The following is a 24,807-nucleotide window of genomic DNA, read 5'->3' on the forward strand; positions in this document are numbered from 1 at the left end:
CTTAGCATTTTATGGAACATTTAATTTTTTTCACTTGATTTCTTATACAACAAATTCTTTATAACATTAAGAGGAAAATGAAGTTAAAATATGAAAATAAAAAAATAAATAAAATAAAGTTATAAAATAGCAAAATGAATAAAAATTTTTCATTATTCTTACCTCAAAGCAAGTTGTTTAAGTGATGATGAATTCAGTAAGTTGCTAATTTGAAATGGGAAGCCAAGATATTTACACAGATCTTCAAATTCATTTTCCATGTTCTCCTGGAGGGTTTGGGGAGGTCCAACATCAGTAATAAAGTGGAAGAATATTGCACAACAACGGAGAAAAGGAAGAGAGCCATATTTAATGCAGTGTACCAGTGAATTACCAGATGGCATCAGTTTATCTTTATTAAAACCAGCAGCACAGATTACCTCCCTATAAAAATGAGTTGCAATTACTGCTTCACTATCTTCGGAACAATCTTCTGTTACATCTGTTTCCATGGTATCTTCTTCATAGTAGTATGTTAAGAATAGCTGCACTAAATGAAATATAAATATCAAGTGCAAGATATGAGAGTCAACTACATTTCCAAGGGCAAAAGGCACAGACAGTTTTTTATTTTCAGGAGAAAACAGAACTGGCATGGATAAGCTAAGAAAAACTAAGAGAGCAAAGGCATCAAACTCTAGACAGCACTGTGGACTTGAGAGGTAATGCTCACCAAGTAAAAGGAATCTAAGCATCTTTATACACTGAGTACAAACTGCTTCCTGATTAAACACATACATGCTGGTTCCTGCAAAACGAATAATTGCCTCCAAGCAATGAGAATTACGAGAAGATAATTCTCCAAACAGAGGCCTTCCTTGTTCACGAAGCAACCACTCAATTGCATGAATCGAATAACTGCATGACCACCATGACATTAGTGGTACTCTTACATCCGATGTATGTGGATGGACATTCAGTCCTACCTAGAAAGAAAGGTTTCTGATTCAAAATCTTTAAAAGATTATCATGAAATATATTATCAAACAATAAGTAGAAACCTAAGTATGAGTTGATTATGTTTTACAAAGTAAGAACATTCCTTGAAAATACAAATAACATCTATAATACAGCAACTACAAAAAAAGAATATATATATATATATATATATATATATAAAAAAAGTACTCCTAAACTAAAAAAAAAAGATTAGGAATACTAGTTTTTTGTAGTTGCTATTTTTTTAAGAATAATGTATTTTCATTCATGTAGGCTACTTTAAAAATTAATCTATTCATTTTATTTTTTTAGCAACTTATTTCTACCAGCATTTCGCAGGCAGAGTGGGAATATAGCTTTAGTACTGATACAAGTTTGAGGTTCAAATCTGTTTTGACAGAAATGCTGAATATTTAAAAAAAAATAATTAAAAACACTGTATATATTGGCATATGCAAGATGCATTAGGAAGATCCTAAAAATAAATAATAAAACTTATGAGAGATGGGAGAGTGCAAACCATGTCATCTTTGATACCATTATGATCTGACAGCATATAAATTTTTGTTCTAAAATTTACAATTAAATTCATTTAATTACAGTCTATCCATACCAATTCCGTATTATCTATGGAATTATTCCACTGTCACACATAAGTCATGCTTGGGATGGAACAGCAACAGGAGGGGACACTATGTTTGAGCCTGTAAAACAAGGGCTGGTTGGAGTTGTTCTAGAAAAAGCACACTTGGATGTATTAGAGGCAAGACAACCAACTCAGGTGTATCATACTTGAGAAGGTACAGTGAAACCTATTATGTTGGCCACTTATGGTTCCACACAAATATGGCCAACCTACAGAAATAGTGTTAATATTTCCTATTTTCAGGCACATTTTCATATATATATATATATATACACTTATTGCTTCACTGTGTATTTCTGTATATCCATCCACCCATCTGTCTATCCATAATAATTGAACTTCCAGTGAACAGATTTCATGACATATATTAAAAAGATTTGTTGAGCGATCTCAAATTTGATTAAAATTGGAAAAATAGAAATCAATCAATTTTTTTTTTTTTTTTTTTTTATTTACATATCACGTAGACTAGCCACAAACCATATATCTAGCTGAAGCATTGGATATTTGTTTGTAGCCAAGCAGTAATTGGAGAAATGAACAGGAGTTTGGTAGATTTGGAGATGTACATGAAAGTCATTACTATGTGTCATTACTATTTGCTTATTATATTAATCATAGTAGAAACATGAAATATGCATTATATTTCAATTGTCATTAAAATCGAGGAAAGAATAAGTAAACATAACAAAAGTGCTGACAGCATACCGCAATCTAAGGGTATTTGTTTAATTCATTACATTATATAAATCCTGAAATATATGTTCCATTTCACATACAAGTATTGCAAAACGTGGAGTGAATATCATGTTGAGAGGTATACTGTGCAGAAAAAAAAAAGTAATGAGACTGATTTAAAAATATATCTCACACAAGTATCATTCTGGGAGAGGGTACTAGAGAAGCACAGAAGTGTGACCTCAGCAGTCCCATCAACTCAAATCAGTTGGCCATAAGTTACTTTTTTTGTATGGACTTTCTTTGTGCATCATCTCTAACATCACTATAAGAAACCAAAGAATGGACAACAGGTCAACGTAAAGCTGCATTAAGCTAAGGGAAAAGGTCCTTAAAAATTGCTACAATTGCTACAACATAAAATGCTACAAACAGTTTATGGGGATGTGGCTCTGTCCCAAGCACAAAACATTTCAATAGTTGAAGTATTTTACAAAGGGCAAAGAGGATGTAGCAGATGATCCTCAAAGTGGATATCCAAAAATGACCTGCACCCCTGAATTGGTGGACAAAGTGCACAATTTACTAGCATGTGAGTTAAATGTGAATAAGGAATCAATAAGATCCACAATTACCACAGACTTGGGAAAAATAAAAATTAAGAAAAAAGTGTTCTACACTGTTTGTGTGATAAGGAAAAACTCAGACAATTGGATGCTTGCAAAGATTTTTTTGAACAGTTGATAGTGAACCTGGTTTCCTAAACAGCATTATTACTGGGAATGAGAGTTAAGTGTTTTCAGTATGATCCTGTCACCAAAAGACAAAGTGCAAAATGGTGATCATAAAGCTCATAAGATAAAAAAAAAAAAATTCTTTTCCAGAAATCACATATTAAAACCTGCTGATTGCATTCTTCAATCAAAAAAGGATAATCCACGAGGAATTTACTCCAGAAGGATGGACTATTACCAGCTATTACTACTTAGAGGTACTGAAATGTTTGTTGAAATACACTTCATTCTTGGTGAGAATCAAGCATATGCAGCCAGATCTGAAACAGTCTGGTCGGTAGTTTTTGCATGACAATGTGCCTTCTCGCACAATGATCAACGCACAGACATTTCTGGTTCACAAATAGGTTGCAGGGCTCAACAACTGTCCTTATTTTGCCCCCCCTCCACAAACAACATGGTTCCAGTAAACTTTTTTCCTGTTTCCCATGTGACATTCAGCAGAACTAAATATCATCACAGCAGATGAATTTTTGAAGCCTTTCAAAAGCTCGTATGAACGTGAATGACGTAAGAAGTGTATTCAGTCTGTTAGGGACTGTTTTGAGGGAGATGGGTAAGAAAATGTTTTCCTTATCTTTATATTGTGCCTTATTTGAATTCAGTCTCACTATTATTTGCTACACTGTGTATGTGTAGTGAAAACAATTACTTGTATATTATTAATTAACATGTTTGCTGCATCCGATGCATGTAAGTGTTATGGCACAGCACCCAATTTGCTGTAAAAGTAAAGGAAAATGAAATGAAATGAACTGCTCAATCCTGTCAGCACACTGAACTCAGGGCTACTAGCATCAATAATTTGTTTTTGTTTATATCTTGATACACATTTTTACTTGGATTGATGTTGATTTATGCACATAGAATAAATATTCAATAAAATTGAGTTTTGTTCTGATTTACAGCTTTACTCAAAAAGTAAGAGTTCCTTTTTAGCTATGAATATAGGATTTATGAAGTTCGGAACGCTTTTATTTATCAACATTCTGAAAATTACAGCACTCAAATATAGGTGGCAGTGAATGTGATTAATCAATAGTAATTAAATAGTAACAAGATAATTAGCCATTTACTTTTCACTTCTGTAAATCAAAGAAAAAAAAAGTCAATTTTCAATAAAAGTTTACTTTAAGAAATAAAAATCAAATACACTCGAAGTATAACACACTGCACATAACATTTAACTTGTTGTGCCTATGATGACCACGTAAAACTACCATATTGTATCATGTTTGTTTTGCCATCATGTTAAGCTCATCGAAGTAATGTTTTGTTTCTTGATTCTCTGACTGCTGTATGGACTATAAGATTAATATCAAATCAGTGAATCTGAAGTGAATGTGAAAGCGATAAATATATCTATTTAAGAATTTAAATGATCATTCAAAAGTATAAATACATCATTTATAGAACAGCATTATATAAACTGAGACTGATAACCAAGTCCTTCATTTATAGCAAAATAGTCACTGATTTTAGTCTAAATTATTGCCAGCTTAGCAACAATGTGTTTGAATGCTATTATAAAAAAAGTAAAAGTTCATCCATGAGTTGTGGTTAATGGGCTGAAGAGCACTTAATTGCATTATATATATATATATTACAAAATCTGTGTTTTACGTTCATTATGCCTATGTCATTGTCACTATTGTCATTCCACAATTGGCTACAGAGTTTGTATTTTGATTTTCTATAAGTTTTCTTCAAGAATGTCGTAAAGTATAGTAAGTGTAGCATCAACTGTTTTTTTTTTTTTTTTAAATCTCACTAGTGACAGAGATCACATCTGAATATGCACTAGAAGAGAACAAATCATGTCAATGCAGACAAAGAATTCTGAGCTTGTGGGAATGGATAAATTTTTTTGGAAATTTTTAGCATCTTTTTAATTAACATATTGTACTGTGTTTAACAAATATTTTAAGTCTTATCACATCTGTTAGCTTATTTTTAAATTTAGTTAAAGATTTTGTAAGTTATGACCTATTATTCATAGAGTTTTTGTTGGTGTTTTGGTGTCAATGTCTCAACACATAACTAGTAGTACAGTGGAACTGTAGGGTTTCAATTGTGAAAAAAAAAAAAAAAAAAAAAAAAACAGTAGCTCAAAGGTTCATAGTTTGGCATATATTTTTTGTTTTAAGCTAATAAATTTTACTTTTAGTAAGGATACAAAACTTCTACTTGATAGCATAATATGTATCATTGCATTTAGCAATCTATTAGCTTAGGTGTAGTACTGTCAATTAATCAATTAAATTGCAGTTAAACAGAAATCATGCCCCAGACTAGACAGCACAACAACGGGCACAAAGTAGTGAGAGTGCTGTGGCTTGGAGAACTGAAGTGGGCAAATCTACAAATCACAGCCTAACAAAATGTGCAATTTTGCAAATTTTTCTGGAACAGGACATGATAGCCAAGGGGGATGTCTTTCTGTGTGTTCGAGGAAGAGAGTGTGAAGAAATTAGAATTCTGATGGGCGTTTATGAGAGCTTGAAGAGTAGGGAGAATGCCCCTGAAGGAATTAAAATAGGGGGAACATCAAGCTCTCACCTACCCAACTCAATGCCAGAGCTCACACCAGTGCATCAAGCAACATAGCAGAAATCTCCAAGACAGAAGGCACTGGTTCCACAAGAGGTAGTTATTGTCAGTGACACTATTGTCAAAGAAACGGAAAATATATTTTGCAAGAAGGATAGGTGGAATAGGACCAGTGTGTCTGCCGTGGGAGGAGGTACAAAAGAAGGTTACATTGTACAGCAGATATCATCTTTTAAGGGCAAAAAAGGTGATACTGTACACACTGGCACTAATGATATTAAGAGTAGGAAATCTGAGGACTTATAAGTACGGAGCAAGGTTCGGAAAATCTCTGAGTTAGCACTGAATCTGAAAGTGTCTACAATTCTGTCCAGACATGATAGGAGACAGTATGTTTAGAGGGTCTTGTCAATCATTTCAGAGAGAATGTGCAAAGCTTATGGAGTAGAATTTTTCTCAGTGTGGTCTGTGCTCGTTAACAGGAGAGTCTGTTTTTACAGTGATGAGTTCCACAAATAGAAGGGGTGCAAGAATATTTGATGATGCTATCGGGGCAGTGATAGGCGAGTCAGAAAACTGTTTGTTTTGAGGGATACACAGACTAACAGATTACATAGTGCCGCATGCAGATTCTTGCACTACTGGAACATGCAGCAGCCTGGAAAGCAAGGTGTTGGGGCATTTCGCAATTATCCTGCTGTGGGTAATCACAAAACAAGTAAACACATGGACTGTGTAAGAGTAACTAAGAGAAAGAACATGAATGTACTTGCATACACACACACTAATGCTAAGAGCATTGTAAATAAATCTGATGAATTTGAAGTACCGATTAAGTCATCAAATGCAGACATTGTAGGGATAGTGGAGACACGGTGTCACTCAAACATACGCGATGCTGAATTTGAATATGGGGAGTACAATGTATACAGGAAGGACAAACAAGGAAGGAGGGGTGGAGGTTATGCCCTTAGTTAAGAAGAATATTAAATCTAAGGCAGTGCATCCAGTCAATATGGCCAACCAAAGTAATCTTGAGTCAGTTTGGCATAACACAAGCACAGGGAAAACAAAAATGAGAGTACAAGTGTGATATAGCCCTAATGACTGTGATGAGTATACCAAACAACTATACAGAGAAATAGAATGGGCCAGCAAATCAGAATGTCCCAAAATGGGGTACATTTTAACTTTCCAATGTTGACTGGAATTTGAGGGTTGCTCACTCACACACTAGCAAGACTTTTGTGGATTTCTTGGATGATTGTTTTCTACAGAAGCATGTTAGAGAAACAACAAGAAGAAACAATACTCTTTATCTGGTTATCAGCAGTGATTCTTCATGCATTGCAGGTAAAAACCTACTGGGTAACAACAATCATAGTGTAATAATGTGTAATTTAATTAAATACATAACTACTGTCAAGGGAAAGACTTTCGCTGTTGTAAAGGTGACTACAGTGGTCTCAGACAGTTTATAAATTCTATGTACTGGGACCAACTGATCATGTTTTTAACAGCAATTCTAAATCGGAAGCATTCAAGGAGTAATCATAGAATGCCACTCGGCTTTTCATACTAACTTAAGAAATACTCTTCAAGGCTTATACCCATTTGGATTTCAGCAGAACTGATGAGACTTGTGGCAGAGAAGAAATATGCGTGGAATGCATATAAATTACCAGAAGATGAAGAAGCCTATGGTGTATATAAATTAGTCTGTAATCAAGTCACAAGGGAGGTTAGGCAAGCTAAGGCAGATTATGAGAAGTCTCTGGTGAAGAATGCATAGAACAGCAGCAAAGTCTTCTATACAGGCAGTTCTCGCTTTACGAGTTCCTGGGTTTACAAGTTTTTTCCCCCAAGTATCAAGTATCAACAAAATCAAAAATATGAACATTAATTGCAAAAAATGAATGTTAAACTTTCTTAAATACCCCATTCCAAACCACGTGCATAACTATACAATACAGTGTACCCTGCTTTATGATATTAATCAGTTTCAGAGACACCATCGTATCGTTAAAATATCGTAATGTGAACCCAATAACACATTGTTTTTTGTAATTCGTTTCAAGATCTCAGAAGTTGAAATTTTCGCTGTATAACTAAGCTATTTATCTCTCTAAAATGTAATTTTTAAGGTCACAAGCGTGGCCTTAATCATTAAAATGCACTACACTTTCATCGTTATCATATGCTCCGTTATAAAAACCAATTTTAAATGCCATTGTCATATTTTTCTAAAGCACATTTCTGGAGGTCACGACCATAAAAAAATAAAAACAATTTGCACTTTCCGGTTACTGCAAGTAATTATAAACAGGTAGTAAACTCTATGTTATTGCATTTGTGAAAATACCGATAGCTGGAATTGTGTGGTTTTTTACGTTATTATGGTGAAATGTGTTTCCCCTTTACTGAAATCTTCAATCGTATAAAAAACATAAATAAATTTTCAGAATCTTCTCTTCATTCTTTTTTTTTAAAGCTTCGTAAACTTGTTACTCCATGTGAATCGTGTTAGTTGCAATTTTTGTGTGTGCCATTAAAAAATGCTTATGCATGCAATCGTGAAAATTTTAATTAAAAGAGAAGATTATCTTGGAAACAAACGCTTCTTGAAACATTTCTGAAGAAGATGACTCCTTGTGCAACAAACCAATAAGTGCCGAGCCAATAATGAGTGATCAACGAGTGTGCATTTCGTCGATGATGATGAAGAATAAACATTCTCTAACATTTGTAAGTCGTAAATAATCTCTCTATTATTATAATTTCCTTGATTTTACAGGCTTCATTTTCATTTCTTTTGATAAATCCATCATTGTTTAAACAAACTAATTAGCTAACTAATTTCATTGTTGAGAACATAATCCCTATTTTTAACCTTATGTCTATGGGAAATAAATTCCCACTTTACGAGTGTGCGCTAGGAACGAATTAACTCATAAAGTTGAGAACTACCTGTACTTATATTAACAGTAGAAGGAAAGGGTTGAATCACAGTGGGGCACTTGATGTCAATGCGTTAACTGTTGATGAACCTGCTGGTTGCTGACAAACTGAATAGGAATTTTGCATCTACAAGAGAAATTCTTTACAGAAGAGGATGCCAGAATTTTATCAAATTCTAATGGAGGGCTAAATGATTTTGTATATCACTGAAAAAAACTGCTGAAATTAAACATAAAAAAGACACCTGGGGTGGATGGAATCTATCCAATTATATTAATGGAGGCAGAAAAGGAGGTAATCAAACCCTTAACCATAATTATGAGAGCATCCTTGAATTCACAGAGAGGCTCCTATGGACTGCAGATGTATCTACAATTCAGAAAGTGCTTCAAACGCTGATAGGAGTAATTACCAGTAAGCTTAACGTCTGTACCTGGGAAAATAATGGAGTTAAAGAAGTTATGGAGGACCATCTAGATGGGAATGCAATTATAGTCCAGTCACAGCATGGATATGTTAAGTGGCAGTGTTGTGTGATCAAGGAACTGGATGCAAGTAATAATTTTGAAATCATATATTCAGATTTCAGGAAGGCTTTTGATATTGTTGCACACAAAACACTGCTGTACAAAATGGAACAATTTGGCATTAGTAGTAGTGGCATGTGATGCAAGAAAGCAAGTGTCTGAGCTTATGCAGCATCAGCCAAAAAAAAAAAAAAAAAAAAAAAATATCACACCATTCCCTCCAAATGCCTGTCCAGTTCCTCCTTAAATTTATTTAACTTATCAACTTCCACAACAACATTTGAAAGTTTGTTCCAGCAATTAACCACCCACTGGCTAAAGACAAATTTCCGCACATCTATTCTACATCTGTCTTTTCTTAATTTGAATTTATGCCCCCTTAGGGTCGTAATCTGAACAAGTGGAAGGATCCCATCAGAATTCAGCATGCTCAACCCATTCAAGGCCTTATACACCTCAATCAGATCACCGTGCAGGTGCCTAGTCTCCAGCCACTGCAATTTGCAGAACTTAAGCCTCTCTTGGTAAGAGGATCCCTTCATTCCCCTCACCAATCTTGTTGCCCTTCTCTGTACATGCTCAAGCAAATCTACATCCTTCCTAAAATGAGGCCTCCAGACCTGTACACAGTACTCAAGGTGTGGCCTGACCATTGCCTTATACAGAGGGATAATCACCTCCTTTTCCCTGCTAGCAAAATTCCTATATATCACTGACAAAACCCTATGACCTGCCCTGGCTGCATGTCTGCACTGCTCAGAAAACTTCATATCTGCCTGCACAATTACTCCCAGGTCTTTTTCATTTTATACCACCTTAAGTGTAGTACCACACAGTTGGCACGTTTCTCTGGGGTTACTTCTACCCATATGCAGTACTTTGCATTTGTCAAGGTTAAACTTCAGTTGCCACTTCTTAGCCCATCTGCCCAAATTATCTAGATCCTGTTGCAGTAGCACACTGCCATTACTGTCATTAACAACCCTGCCAACCTTTGTATCATCTGCAAACTTCGACTTTAAGCCTGATATACCTTCATCAATATCATTGATAAATATACAAAACAACAGAGGACCCAACACCGAACCCTGTGGGACTCCACTAATAACTTTAGTCCACGAAGAGCAGCACCCATTAATTACCACCCTCTGTCTTCTCCCATTCAACCATCTTTTTATCCATTGTAGCAAATTACCCTTAATACCATTCTGCTCCAATTTGTACAATAGTCTTCCATGTGCAACAGTGTCAAAAGCTTTCCTGAAATCCAAATATATGATATCAAAATTATTTTTTGCATTCAGTTCCTTTGTAACCACATCATAATATCCTATCAAATTTGTCAGACAAGACTTTCCCTTAACAAACCCATGCTGTGTCTGAATTATTGCTGCAGTGTTGTCTAGATGATCCTGCAATGCATCTTTAACCAGTGACTCCATTATTTTACCCGGAACAGAAGTTAAACTAACATTAAGGGAAGTTACTGCTATGGATAACGAGATGGTTGGGTGAGAGAATACAGAGAATGGTTTTCAATGGGCACTGGTCTTCGTAAACCAATGTTAGCATTAGCAGAGGCATATGATGCAAAAAAAAGTAAGCTTATACAGGTGACCCCCGCTTAACGCTGATAATTCGTTCCGGAAAAACAGAGCGCTATGTGAATCCACGTTAAGCGAGCTCCGCATTCCCATAAGGTAACATATGTATTTGTAAGTTGCGGTCGGTGCCATAGGATATTTCCTAATCAATAAACGGTAGTGAAAAGATGCACAAATGTCGGTCAAAATATTTAATATTCAAATATTTGTACCTATAAAATATTCTGCATTACATACGTATATAATTATGTGGTAACTACTTACGTATCAAAATTAAACTAAAATTCGAATTAAAATCATGAATTTAATTGATCTAAATTAATTTTAATTGATTTAATTTAATTGATGAATTTAATCATGAAAAATGTGTCAATTTTGGGTTGAACTTTGGCCCTCTTCTAAATAAACTAAAAGGGGTATTAATTTTAAATCCTCCGCAGCATTAGCACCCAACAATAAAGTCACCCGATCCTTTGCCGCTTTGAAACCTGGCATGTTTTTTGCTTCTTTCAATATGAAACTTCTTTTAGGCATTCGTTTCCACAAAAGTCCTGCTTCATCTATGTTATAAACTTGTTGAGAAGTATAACACACAATACCCCTCTTCAATAATTTTAACGAGTTCTTTTTTGAAAGTTTCGGCTCCTAGATCTGCACTTGCGGCTTCTCCCTAGATTTTAAATCTATTCAACCAGCCCTTACCAGTTTTAGATGGTTCCACATTTTTTTTTTTAGGTGAGTTTTCTTCAGATCATCATATTGGCTAATCTCTCTCTCTCCCTCTCTCTTTTATAATATTTAACGTAACTGAATTCTGCATTGGATATTATCTTCAATAAAATTAACGTCTTTCCATTTCAATCCTAATAGCCGGCCTAGCCCTAGTTGCTTGCAGTGGAACAGCTATCTTTCCCGTTGCTAAAATTAATTCTTTATCCGCTTGTCGTTGACAGGAATTGATTCGCTTCAAACGACTAATTTCATTTTCAAATTCAGTCTTTTTCTTACATTTATAGTTTTCATACTGCGCCCAGACGTTGCTTTTTCATTCTTCTCGGTCATTATTAACTCTTCGAAAATGTAACTGCGTTGGTTGCATTACCGGTAATTATGATACAATGTTCAAGTAAACTGTCCGTTACGCACGATGTCTAATACTATACTGAGTGATGACTAGACTTCGGATAAACGCATATAACGCAAATATTACAAGCAATATACTTGAACATTTTTTAAAATGTTGATCTTGGAACTACGTAACAAGTGACTGTACTGCAATTAAATTAGCGTGCGAGAAAATTTCACTGAGCGTGGGAAAATTTCTCATGTCAGCGTGGGAAACGTTTTAATGCTGTTTTGCTATTCATTTTCAAGCTATTGACTGAAAATGAAACGATTTTGTTAAATATGCCAAACATGCAATCTGTAAAAGAGTGTTATAGTGATCTGTGACAACGTTCTAGTCAGATATGGGGGTGGTTGTGCAGGCAGATATGAAGTTCCCTGAGCAGTGCAGACGGGCTGCAAGAGTAGCTCATGGAGTATTGTCAATGATATACAGGAATTTTTCCAGCAGGGATAAGGAGGTGATTATTCCATTGTATAAGGCGATGGTCAGGCCACACCTAGAGTACTGTATACAGGTCTGGAGGCCTCATTTCAAGAAGGATGTAGAGCTGCTGGAACGAGTACAGAGAAGGGCAACAAGATTAGTGAATGGAACAAAGGGGTGCTCTTACGAAGAAAGGCTTAAGTTTTGCAAATTACAGTGTCTGGAGACTAGGCACCAGCGAGGTGATCTGATAGAGGTGTATAAAGCCTTGAATGGTTTAAGCATGCTCAATGCTGATGGGATTCTTCCTCTAGCTCAGAATAATCACCTGAGAGGGCATAAATTCAAATTGAGGAAAGACAGATGTAGGATAGACGTGCGGAAATTTGCCTTTAGCCAGCGAGTGGTTGGTTGGTGGAACAGACTTCCATCCCTTGTGGTGGAGGTTGATAGCCTAAATAAGTTTAAGGCTCAGCTGGACAGGTATTTTGAACGAACAGAGGGGTGAAGTGGAAGTGGTTTTTTTTTTTTTTTTTTTTTTTTTGGCTGATGCTGCATAAGCTTGCTTTCTTGCATCAAATGCCTCTACTAATGCTAATGCTAATAATATAAGAACAGCATTATAGCGAATCAGCGTAAAGCGAACCACGTTATAACAGGGGCCTGCTGTACAGCATCACCCAATAAAAAAAAAAAAAAAAAAAAAAAAAATCCCATTTCACATATCCATTTGTTCACTCTAAAAGTTTGTTCAGTTCTTCCTTGAATTTATTTAAGCATCAACTTCTACAACAACAGATGTTGTTTGTACCAGCAATCAACTACCCACTGACTAAAGGAAAATTTCTACACATCTATTCTACAACTATCTTTCCTCAATTTGAATTTATGCCCCCTTCAGGTTCGTAATCTGAGCAAGAGGAAGAATCCCATCAGCACTGAGCTTGCTCAAATCCATTCAAGGCCTAATACACCACAGATAACCTCGCAGGTGCCTAGTCTCCGGATGCTGAAATTTGTAGAACTTAGGCCTTTCTTGGCAAGAGGACCCATTTGTTTCCCTCTGCCAATCCTTTTGCCCTTCTCTGTGCTCATTGTAGGAACTCAACATCCTTCCTAAAATGATGCCTCCAGACCTGTACACAGTATTCGAATGGATAATCACCAACTTATCCTTACTAGCAAAATTCCTGTATATCATTGACAAGACCCCATGACCTGCTTTGGCAGCCTGTCTACACTTCTCAGAAAACTTCATATCTGACTGCGCAATTACCCCCAGGTCTTTTTCATTCTCCACTACACTCAGTTGGTGCACTTCTATGGGGTTACTGCTACCCATATGCAGTACATTGCATATGTCAATGTTAAACTTCAGTTGTCAAATTCGCCCTGCTTTTATAGATCCTGTTGCAGTAGCACACTGTCATTAACAACCCTGCCAACCATTGTATCATATGCAAACTTGGACATTAAGCCTGGTATGCCTTCAATATCATTGATAAATATACAAAACAACAGAGGACCCAACACCGAACCCTGTGGGACTCCACAAATAACATTAGTCCACGAAGAGCAGCACCCATTAATTACCACCCCCTGTCTTCTCCCACTCAACCATCCTTTTATCCATTGTAGCAATGTGCCCTTAATGCCATACTACTCCAATTTGTTCAGTAGTCTTCCATGTGCAATAGTATCAACTGCTTTCCTGAAATCCAAGTATATGATATCAAAATTATTTTTTTGCATCCAGTTCCTTTGTTACCAGATCATGGTATCCAGTCAAATTGGTCAGACAAGACTTCCTCTTAACAAACCCATGCTGTGTCTGAATTATTACTGCAGTCTTTTCTAGATGATCCTGCAATGCTTCTTTAACCAGTGACTCCATTATTTTCACCGGAACAGAAGTTAAAATAACAGCTCTGTAATTACTCGTGTCACCCTTTGATCCCCCCCCCCTTGTGAATTGGGGATACATTTGTACATCTCCAGTCCATGGGGACCTTCTCTGAGTCCAAGGATGCTATCATAACTATGGCTAAAGGTTTGCTTACTTCCTTATCAGTGGAGTCACCCAGCGTTCAGTATTGGGCCGATTGTTTTTTTTCAATATTTATTAATGATATTGATGAAGGCATATCAGGCTTAACATCTAAGTTTTCAGATGATACAAAGGTTGGCACAATGGTTAATGAAAGTAAACAGGGTAAGCTACTGCGACGGGATCTAATATTAGGTCGATGGGCTGAGAAATGGCAGTTAAGTTTAACATTGACAAATACAAGGTATTGCATATGGGTAGGTTTAATCCCAGATTAACATACCAACCGTGCAGTACTACACTCAGGTTATCAGATATTGAAAAAGATTCCAGGGTAATTGTGCTGTCAGATATGAAGTTTTGTAAGCAGGACAAACACTGCCAGGCCAGCTCATGGAGTTTGTCCCCAGTATACAGAAACCCTGCTTTCCAGGATAAGGATGTGATTATCCCTTTCCACTAGGCCAAGGTTAGGCTGCATTTTGAGTACTGTATAGAGGTCTGGAGGCCTCGCTTTAGGAGAAAGCAGATCTGCTGGAACAGGTGCAGAGAAGTGCAGCCAGTTGAAGGGAACAAAGGGACGCTCTTACCGAGAAAGGCTTCGGTTCTGCAAATTTCAGCATCTGGAGACTACCACCTATGGTTGGATCTGATTGTTGTGTTTAAGGACTTGAATGGATTGAGTAAACTAAATGGTGATGGCATTCTTCCTCTTGCTTGGACTACATGAGGTGACATAAATTCAAGTTGAGGAAGGAAGGATGGTGGATTGGGGAAGCAAACGTCCATCTGTTGTAGAAGTTGGTGGTCTGAATAAATTCAAGGAATAACCAAATTCTTGAAGGGGTTGGAAGAGTGAAGTTTTTTTTTTTGGCCGATTCTTTATAAGCTTTCTTTCTTTCATGCTTCTTGCATCATTTGACCAAACTAATAGTAATCTCCTATTAAAAGACAATCTGATTTATTGGTTCACTCCATCTGTCTTCTGTAAGTTATACTGCTGTTATGCTGGTTCAAAATGATCTGGACTTGCTATATGAATGGTGAGACAAATGGCAATATGGCTAAATTGCTATCAAATGTATGGGTTAATGGGTTATTCTTGGGTCATTTCCCAAGTTTTGCACCTGGGAAATAATAACCCAAGGATAACTTGCATATTGAGTTGGGGGGGGACGTAAGAGGCAAGAACTGAAAAGTTTATGGGTGATAAATCAAGTAGACACATTCTCTAGGCAGTACTGAGAGAAAGTCAAGGGAGCACATGATGCCTTCTAAGAGATTTACCAGACTTTTTCATGTAAGCAGAAAGAAGTTATAATTCTATTATTAATGTATGTCATCATGAAATGAAATAAACTGTTTAGTTTTTGTTCTGTTCAATTGTATAGTACTGAAAGAACAATATACTGATGAAAAACAGAGCTGAACAGTGTTGAAGCTTACCAAGGTGCACTGCACCAACTTAAGAACAGACTACCACAGTGCAGTTGCACAAACTGAATTTAACTTAATCATTTAAAAATAAATTCTCTTAAAAACAAAACACTACAATGAATGATACAGAACAAACTACCAGAGCCATTAATATTAATTACAAAAAAAAAAAAAAAAAAAAAAAAATCAAAATTAAGAAATGAAAAGTAAAATTGTTATTACAAAAAGCAAATATGTAAATACATCTGTCAAAACGTGCGCTATAGGAAGTACAGATTTTTTTTTTTCTTCTAATGTTGTAAATACACATTTATACTGGATGTTGCTGCTATACTTAGGCTAAACATGAACAAAGCCACCCAATATTAGCTTTTAAGCAAATTCTATATACAGTAAATCCCCACTATTCACGGTATCTGTATTCGCGGTCGCTGATTTAATATAAAATTAAACCTAAAAAAATGTGAATTTTAAAGCGCCGTGAACATTTTCCGCCATAAAAAACCATGGGCGTGGCTAAAATTATCTTTCCCGGTCAAAACAGGGCTCAGTGGATGGGAGGAAGGGGTGACAAAATCGCGAGCGTGGATGTTTCTCGCTAATCCTTGTTCAGTATGTGTTATGCGCTTGTCATGGGAGGTTTCGTCGTTTGCTTTTAATTTATATGCTTATAAATTGAATAAATTTATCAATTTATAAATTGATATGCTTATAAAAGTGATAAATCTACCGTTTTGCAGTGTAAAACAGACTTTTTCGAGTGTGTTAACGGAAGAAAGTGACTTTATTGTGGACAAGTTCTTTCTAACCCGTACAAAAATATGGCTACGAATAACAAGGGAAATGTGAAAGATCAAAGGTGATGACATTAGCGAATAAAATTGAGTTATTAGACAAAATTTCTAATGGTGAAAGTGTCTCCTCAGTGGCAAAACATTATAAAATCAATGAGTCAATGGTACGATCAATCAAAAAATCGGAAGAAAAAATCCGCCGTAGTGTCCATGAAAATGCACTAATTGCTTCAAAAATTTGCTCTGTAACTCGTGATGTTAAATTGGAAAAAGCTTTAAATCTGTGGATAGAAGACCGAACTCAAAATAAAATTCCGTTAAGTTCACTCATCATTCGTGAAAAGGCAAAACTCCTTTATCAACACTTTAGCGAAACTGGTGATAGCACTGGCGGGATAAGTTTTTTAGCTAGCAAAGGCGCTGGTTTGAAAGATTTGTTTGAAATTTCTAATAAATATTACATTTAATATTAAATTGTTTCTTATTTTCATTTCGATGCCATATGCTTGCATTTCACTATGTACTGTCTATGTACATAGTCATATTATGAAGGGGGGGGCGCCTCCGTAGCCAGGTGGGAAGGAGCAGCAGTGCATAGCACACGCTTCTTGATTAGACCGGGGTTCGAGCCCGTCACCACCAAATACGGAGGATGCGGAAAGGTCAGGGAATGACCACCGCATATCCCAGAGCAATATGGCCTTAGTTGCTAATGCTTCTAAGAACCAAATAACAATAATAACAACAAATATTATGAAGGTACATATAATACATACATAGACAAAATTTTAGACTAGTTTTTCTTATATATTTCATACTTTGGAACAGAACCCCTTTATTACTATGGGAGCCATAACTCAGTATTCGGGGCATTTCTCAGGAACGTAACCCCCGCGAATAGCGGTGGTTTACCGTATTATTAAACACAGTAGATCCATATTTGGAAGGGGGGAAAAATGTGCAAAATATGTGCATTTGAAGTGTAATACACATGATGAAAAACCAGGAAAAGCTGACTAAATGGAAAGAGTTAACAGGTATTTTTTGGTCCTTGAGGCTTGTCACAGAAATACTCTCTGGTATGAGAAGCTAGGGATTTCTAACTGGGAATTTATAACACTGATGGAACTGATACTCGGGTGTCACCCGAGTGGATTGAATTTTGGTGAAGTCTGTTCTATAACAAATAAATCCTCTACTTGCACCTTCACGATGGCGAGACTGCTAATAACCCTCGTGCGAAGGTCCTGAAATACTGCAGCTAGTATAACGGAGGTAACTACCCAGGTGTAAACCAATGTAATCATTCATTCCTCTGTTGTGGCTTCCACACACAGAGAAATGAATGCCGTCCCACTGTGTTACCAGGCAGTAGTAGGTTGTAGATGAGTCTCATCAACCGAAGCAATATCAACACACTTCTTATTGGAGTCGTGAAGTAGTGAAACCCATGTTTGGTCTCTAGTGCAAAGTTCCTGCAACCCCCCACATCTCTTCCATCATGCTGTATGATCAAAGTCTTTTGAGATTACAATGGGCATCATGGTGAGATCCAACCTTCTTTACATAGAGGGCGCTGACTCTATTTAAAAGTTACAGCTGACAGTTACAGGCTCCGCAAAAACGATAAGTGTTTGCCTTTTATTTACATGATTGTTGTTTTATATTGTACTTAATACGTAGTCATATAGTTATAGTTACGCTGGTTATTTTTTATTTTAATTTAGATAAAGAGTTTTTGTGGATTTTACTTACGATAGGTAAAACCGTTATTTTTGTTCGATTTTTGTAGCCATTGTTTTTGTATACAGGGAATTCAAAGTTTTTGTAGGGAATTCAAATTTTTTAATTGAGGTAGCTCTAACGCATAATTATATAGTAATACGCTTCACTGTTTCTATTTCATAGTTTCTATTCAAATACTATTGATATTTAATTTATTGATTTTATTAATTTAAACTACCATGCCCCGAACTAGAGCAGCAAAGCAACGGGCACAAAGTGGCAGGAGTGTTGTGACTCGGGGGAGAACTGAGGGGGGCGATTCTCCAACGCGTCACAGCCTAAAAAAATGTGCAACTTGTGAAATGTTTGCCGAACTCTCTGGAACGGAACATGATATTGCCATGGGGGATGTCTTTGTGTGTGCGCGATGTAAGGAGTGTAAGGAAATCAGGCGACAACTCAGCGTTGTTATGGGCCTATATGAGAGTTTGAAGGACAGGGTGGATGCCCTCGAAGGAAATAAATTGAGGGGCCCATGAAGCTCTCAGCTGCCCACATCAACGCCAGAGCTTGCACTTGGTCATCACGCAACACAGCGGCAACCCCCAAGGCAGAATGCGCTGGTCCCACAGGAACTATTAGTTGTTGGTGACTCTATTGTCAGGGAAACGGGGAACATGCTATGTAAAAAGGATAGGTGGAACAGGACCAGGGTATGTCTGCCAGGGGCAAAGGTTGATGACGTTGTAGAGCGGATATCATCTTTCAAGGGCACAAAAGGTGATGTAGTTATACACGTTGGCACTAATGATATTAAGAGTAGGAGACCGGCAGAATTACTCAACAAGTACAGGTCACTGTTGAAAAAAAGCCGAGAATTAGAGTTAAATTTGAAAGTGTCTGCAATTCTGCCCAGACACGATAGGAGGGAGTATATGATGAGAGCCTTGTCGATCAATTCGGCCCTGGAAAGTTTGTGCAAGGCTCAAGGGGTAGAATTTTTTTCAGCCTGGACTGTACTTGTTAACAGGAGAGATTGCTTCTACAGGGATGGGATACACTTAAATAGAAAGGGTGCAAGAATATTTGCTGATGCTATCGAGGCAGTGTTAGGTGGGTCGGAAAACTGCTAGCTTGGGGGGATACAAAGACTAATAGTTTAACAGTAACCGCAGGCAGAGGTGAAGGTGATTCTTGCACAACTTCTATTAGAATAAGAAGCGACCTGGAGCGAGGGGTGTTGGGGGTTTCAGGGACGGATGGCAGTCATCCTGGAATAGTTGGGTATATGGGATGTGTTAGGGTAACAAGGAATAGGCATAGGAGCATGTATGCTTGCATGTATACCAATGCTAGAAGTATAGTAAATAAATTTGATGAATTTGAAGTGTTGGTCAAGACATCAAAGGCGGATATTGTTGGGATAGCAGAGACGTGGTGTCACAAAGATATAAGGAATGCAGAACTGGAATTTGGGGAGTACAATGTGTACAGAAAGGATAGACAGGACAGAAAGGGAGGAGGTGTTATGCTGTTAATTAAGAAAAACATAAAATCAAAAGAAGTGCATCCAGTTGATATAGATGGACAGTGCACTGTTGAGTCAGTTTGGTGTGACATAAGCACTGCAAAAGCAAAAATAAGAGTAGGAGTGTGTTATAGGCCTAATGACTCGAATGAGTACAATGAACAATTGTACAGAGAAATAGAGTGGGCCAGTAAATCAGAATGTCTTATAATGGGGGATTTTAACTTCCCAGATATTGACTGGAACTTGTGGGTTGGTCACTCACACACTAGTCAGACTTTTGTGGATTTATTAGATGATTGTTTTCTGCAGCAGCATGTTCGAGAGGCAACCAGAGAAAGTAATACTCTTGATCTGGTTATCAGCAGTGATCATTCGTGTATTAAGAATTTGCAGATAAAGGAACCACTAGGTGGCAGTGATCACAGTGTGCTGAAGTGGGATTTACTCAAAGAGGTAACTACCGTCAGGGGTAAAGGAAAGGGTTTTTGCTTCCGTAAAGGGGAGTACAGTGGTCTCAGACAGTTTTTAAATTCTGTACAGTGGGATCGACTGACGATGTTACAAACAGTAAATTCTAAGTGGGAAGCATTGAAGGAATTAATCGTGGAAGCTACTAGATTTTTCATACCGATGAAGAAATATTGTTCAAGGTTTAGGCCTAAATGGTTATCAAATGAACTAATGAGACTCGTGACAGAGAAGAAAAATGCATGGGATGCATATAAATTATCAGGCGACGCAGAAGCCTGTAGCAGATGTAAGCTAGTCTGTAATCAGGTCACAAAGGAGGTTCGGCAGGCAAAGGCGGATTACGAGAAATCTTTGGCAAAAGATGCTAAGAAAAACAGCAAGGATTTCTTTACTTATATAAACTCTAAAAGGAAGGGGCTGAATATGATTGGTCCACTTGACATCGATGGTTCGACTGTTGATGATCCTGCTCAGATAGCAAACAAACTGAATGAGTATTTTGCATCTACATTCACACGTGAGGAATCATTACAGTTTGAAAATGGAAGAAGGTTATCAAATTGTAGCAGTGTGCTTAATGATTTTGTAATAACTGAGAGCAAAGTGGAGGAGAAATTGTTGAAGTTAAACATAAGAAAGGCACCTGGGGCGGATGGGATCTATCCAGTTATATTAAAGGAGGCGGCAAAGCAACTAAGCAAACCCTTAGCCATAATTATGAGAGCATCCTTGGATTCAGGGGAGGTTCCCACGGACTGGAGATGTGCAAATGTATCCCCAATTCACAAAGGAGGTTCGAAGGGTGACACGAATAATTACAGACCAGTTAGTTTAACTTCTGTTCCGGGTAAAATAATGGAGTCACTGGTTAAAGATGCATTGCAGGATCATCTAGACAAGACTGCAGCAATAATTCAGACACAGCATGGGTTTGTTAAGGGAAAGTCTTGTCTGACAAATTTGATAGGATATTATGATGTGGTTACAAAGAAACTGGATGCAAAAAATAATTTTGATATCATATATTTGGATTCCAGGAAAGCTTTTGACACTGTTGCACATGGAAGACTATTATACAAATTGGAGCAGAATGGTATTAAGGGTAAGTTGCTACAATGGATAAAAGGATGGTTGAGTGGGTGGTGGTAATTAATGGGTGCTGCTCTTCGTGGACTAATGTTAGTGGAGTCCCACAGGGTTCGGTGTTGGGTCCTCTGTTGTTTTGTATATTTATCAATGATATTGATGAAGGTATATCAGGCTTAATGTCGAAGTTTGCAGATGACACGAAGGTTGGCAGGGTTGTTAATGACAGTAATGGCAGTGTGCTACTGCAACAGGATCTAGATAATTTGGGCAGATGGGCTAAGAAGTGGCAACTGAAGTTTAACCTTGACAAATGCAAAGTACTGCATATGGGTAGAAGTAACCCCAGAGAAACGTACCAACTGTGTGGTACTACACTTAAGGTGGTAGAAAATGAAAAAGACCTGGGAGTAATTGTGCAGTCAGATATGAAGTTTTCTGAGCAATGTAGACAGGCTGCTAGGGCAGGTCATGGGGTTTTGTCAATGATATATAGGAATTTTGCTAGCAGGGAAAAGGAGGTGATTGTCCCTCTGTATAAGGCAATGGTCAGGCCTCGCCTTGAGTACTGCGTACAGGTCTGGAGGCCTCATTTTAGGAAGGATGTAGATTTGCTTGAGCGTGTACAGAGAAGAGCAACACGATTGGTGAGGGGAATGAAGGGATCCTCTTACCAAGAGAGGCTTAAGTTCTGCAAATTGCAGTGGCTGGAGACTAGGCACCTGCGCGGTGATCTGATTGAGGTCTATAAGGCCTTGAATGGGTTGAGCACGCTGAATTCTGATGGGATCCTCCCACTTGTTCAGAATACGAACCTACGGGGACATAAGTTCAAATTAAGAAAGGATAGATGTAGAATAGATGTGCGGAAATTTGCCTTTAGCCAGCGGGTGGTTAATTGCTGGAACAAACTTCCATCTGTCGTTGTGGAAGTTGATAGGTTAAATAAATTTAAGGAGGAACTGGACAGGCAATTGGAGGGTATGGTGTGATTTTTTTTTTTTTTTTTTTTGGCTGATGCTGCATAAGCTCCTACACTTGCTTTCTTGCATCAAGTGCCACTACTACTACTACTACTACTACTACTACATTTCAAGGGTTCGGCTCTAAAGCAGTATTTGCAGTGTGGCTGCTAAATAGTCCACCGGACCGAACCTATTAGTAACTCTCTAGGAGGCATCCAGACAGTGACTAGAGGGAGACCAAGTCTCCCTCTAGTCACTGTCTGAATTCTTCTATACCCAGCTCCTCCACAGTGTGTGTGTGTGTGTAAGGGCACTGTGGAGGAGCTGGGTATATTCTTGGTGTGTGTACAGCATACAATTGCATTACTTCATAAAATGCATCTCCCCCACCTTTTCTTTACTATTGAAAACATCATGAATAGTTAAACTAACAGAACAAACTTACCTGCGAAAAGATCTAACCCTCCAAAATTCCTCATTCATTTCACAAATATATGTGGTCTCAGTACCAATCTCAATGATGTCCATTTCCAAATACAGTCAGACAAGCCCCACTTACTTTTTTTGACAGAATCCCCATTATTAGTTGATTCAACCACTGCTCACCTCAGCTGCCTATTATTTGCCATATAGTTCCTTTCACTTCAAAGGTGGTACTTGTGTATATGCCTGCTCTGATATTCCCTTTCAGATTTAATTTGGACTCTCCTCTTTTTGATCTTCTCTAGCTTAAAATCTCTCTATCCTATTCTGTCAAATTCATCTGTTGCTTCTATTGATCTCCCAATTGCAATAATCACTTGGACTTCCTTTCTTTGAAACTTGATTTTGTCAAGTTCAACTTTCCTAACAGTAAGGTAATTTTTCTTGATGACTTTAATGTTCACAACTCTAGCTAACTTCAGTTTTCTACTCACACGGACCCAGCTGGTTGAGATGCTGAGGCATTTCCAATTACTAATGACCTCGCACAGATTGTTCATGTTCCTACCAGAATACCAGATAATCCCAACCATACAGCCAACATGTTTGATCTTTTACTCAAAAACAATCCTTCCAATTATACAGTTAAGGTGATTGGTCCTCTAGCACCTGGGATCACGATTTGGCGATGATTTTGGTCCTCAATGGAGGACCAAAATCTCATGGCCATTCTCAAGCTTTTGTTGTTTGGCATTAAAAGAATGCAAAATGAGATGATCTGCAAGATTTCTATCCTTCATTTCCTCGGTAGGATTACTGTTTTAAATCTCGTGACGTCAAGAATAATTTCTATTCATAATAATTACACAATACACCAACCAATGTTATAAATAGTGTTATGTTTATTAGAATAATGTCGTAAATAAAATAAAATAAATTCCAATAAAAACTGACTGTACAATGTAATATGAATTTAAACTGCAAAGAATTATTTACAATAAAACAATGTAGATGAAACACAGGATGATAAAAGCGCTAAAATACCGTGGCTTTCAGAGGCATCTGCCTCCTTTTTCAACAGTGAGGCTTATCGTACGGCACATCCTTAAATAGCAGGCTCGCGGTTCTCCGCACGTGGTTCCACAGGAGCATGGGCAGCGTCCTCCCCATGTGCACTGGAACCGGAAATGGCTCGGGAGCGTGCCAGGCGGAACCGCTCATCCCATTCAAGAATCACTGCCTCGAAGAGGGGATGAATGCGGATTCCCGTCTCTATTAATGGTATTGCTCTCAGATGAACAAATCCACAAGCTCTCGAGCCACTTGCGGTCCCAAAATCTATGTGCCTGGTCAACGATAACAGCTTCGTCTGGGGAGATTTGATGGTGCTCCTCCCAAAAATGTTCTGTCACAGCAGATCTTCCATAATCCACGGTCTTTAACGCGTTCAAATGCTCCCCCAGACGATCTTTGAACCGTCATTTCATTTCACCAACATAACATTCCCCACAATCCAAGCATCTAATCTCATACATGACCCCATTTGTAACTTCCCTTGGTACTGGGTTTGTAACGTCAGGTAAACAGGATTCTACAAGTTTGGCTAAAGGCTGAAAATATTTCCAAAGATGTATATTGGACATTGCATGCAACAGGTTGCCGATTACCTAGGTTTTACGACCTTCCAAAGACTTCCGCTTAGGCCGATTGTCTCATTTATAGGCAGTCCTATGCATGCTTTGTCCAGGTTTCTAGCCAGACTGATTTCCCCTATAGTTGGACGTTCTGATTTCATCATCAGGGATAGTGGAGACTTTGTGCAATTCGTAAGGGATCAGTCTATAGAAGAGGGCGAGGCCATGGTATCATTTGATGTAATATCCTTATTCATGTATATTCCCACTGACCATGAGGTCCGATGTGCACGCATGGCATTAGAGAAGGATGACACTCTAAATAATAGGACTCCGTTAAGCATAGAGGGCATTTGTAGAGGGGTAGAGCTATGTCTCTCAAGCACCACTATGGTGTTTCAAAACAC

The 24,807-nt window shown here is 37.6% G+C and overlaps 1 protein-coding gene across 2 annotated transcripts in view; it reads right to left on the bottom strand.

Annotated features, from left to right (window-relative positions):
• Ubr1 (Ubr1 ubiquitin ligase) overlaps positions 1-24,807 on the bottom strand; it is a 221,061-nt gene that overhangs the window by 34,660 nt on the left and 161,594 nt on the right. For both annotated transcript variants that reach the window (XM_090381546.1, XM_090381547.1), the window contains exon 9: positions 163-965. In XM_090381546.1, coding sequence (XP_090237672.1) covers positions 163-965 — 803 coding nt within the window. The remainder of the gene's footprint in view (positions 1-162; positions 966-24,807) is intronic.

This window comes from Mastigoproctus giganteus, chromosome 9 (genome assembly GCF_048544385.1).
Source record: "Mastigoproctus giganteus isolate SK-2022 chromosome 9, ASM4854438v1, whole genome shotgun sequence".
Lineage (NCBI taxonomy): Eukaryota > Metazoa > Arthropoda > Arachnida > Uropygi > Thelyphonidae > Mastigoproctus > Mastigoproctus giganteus.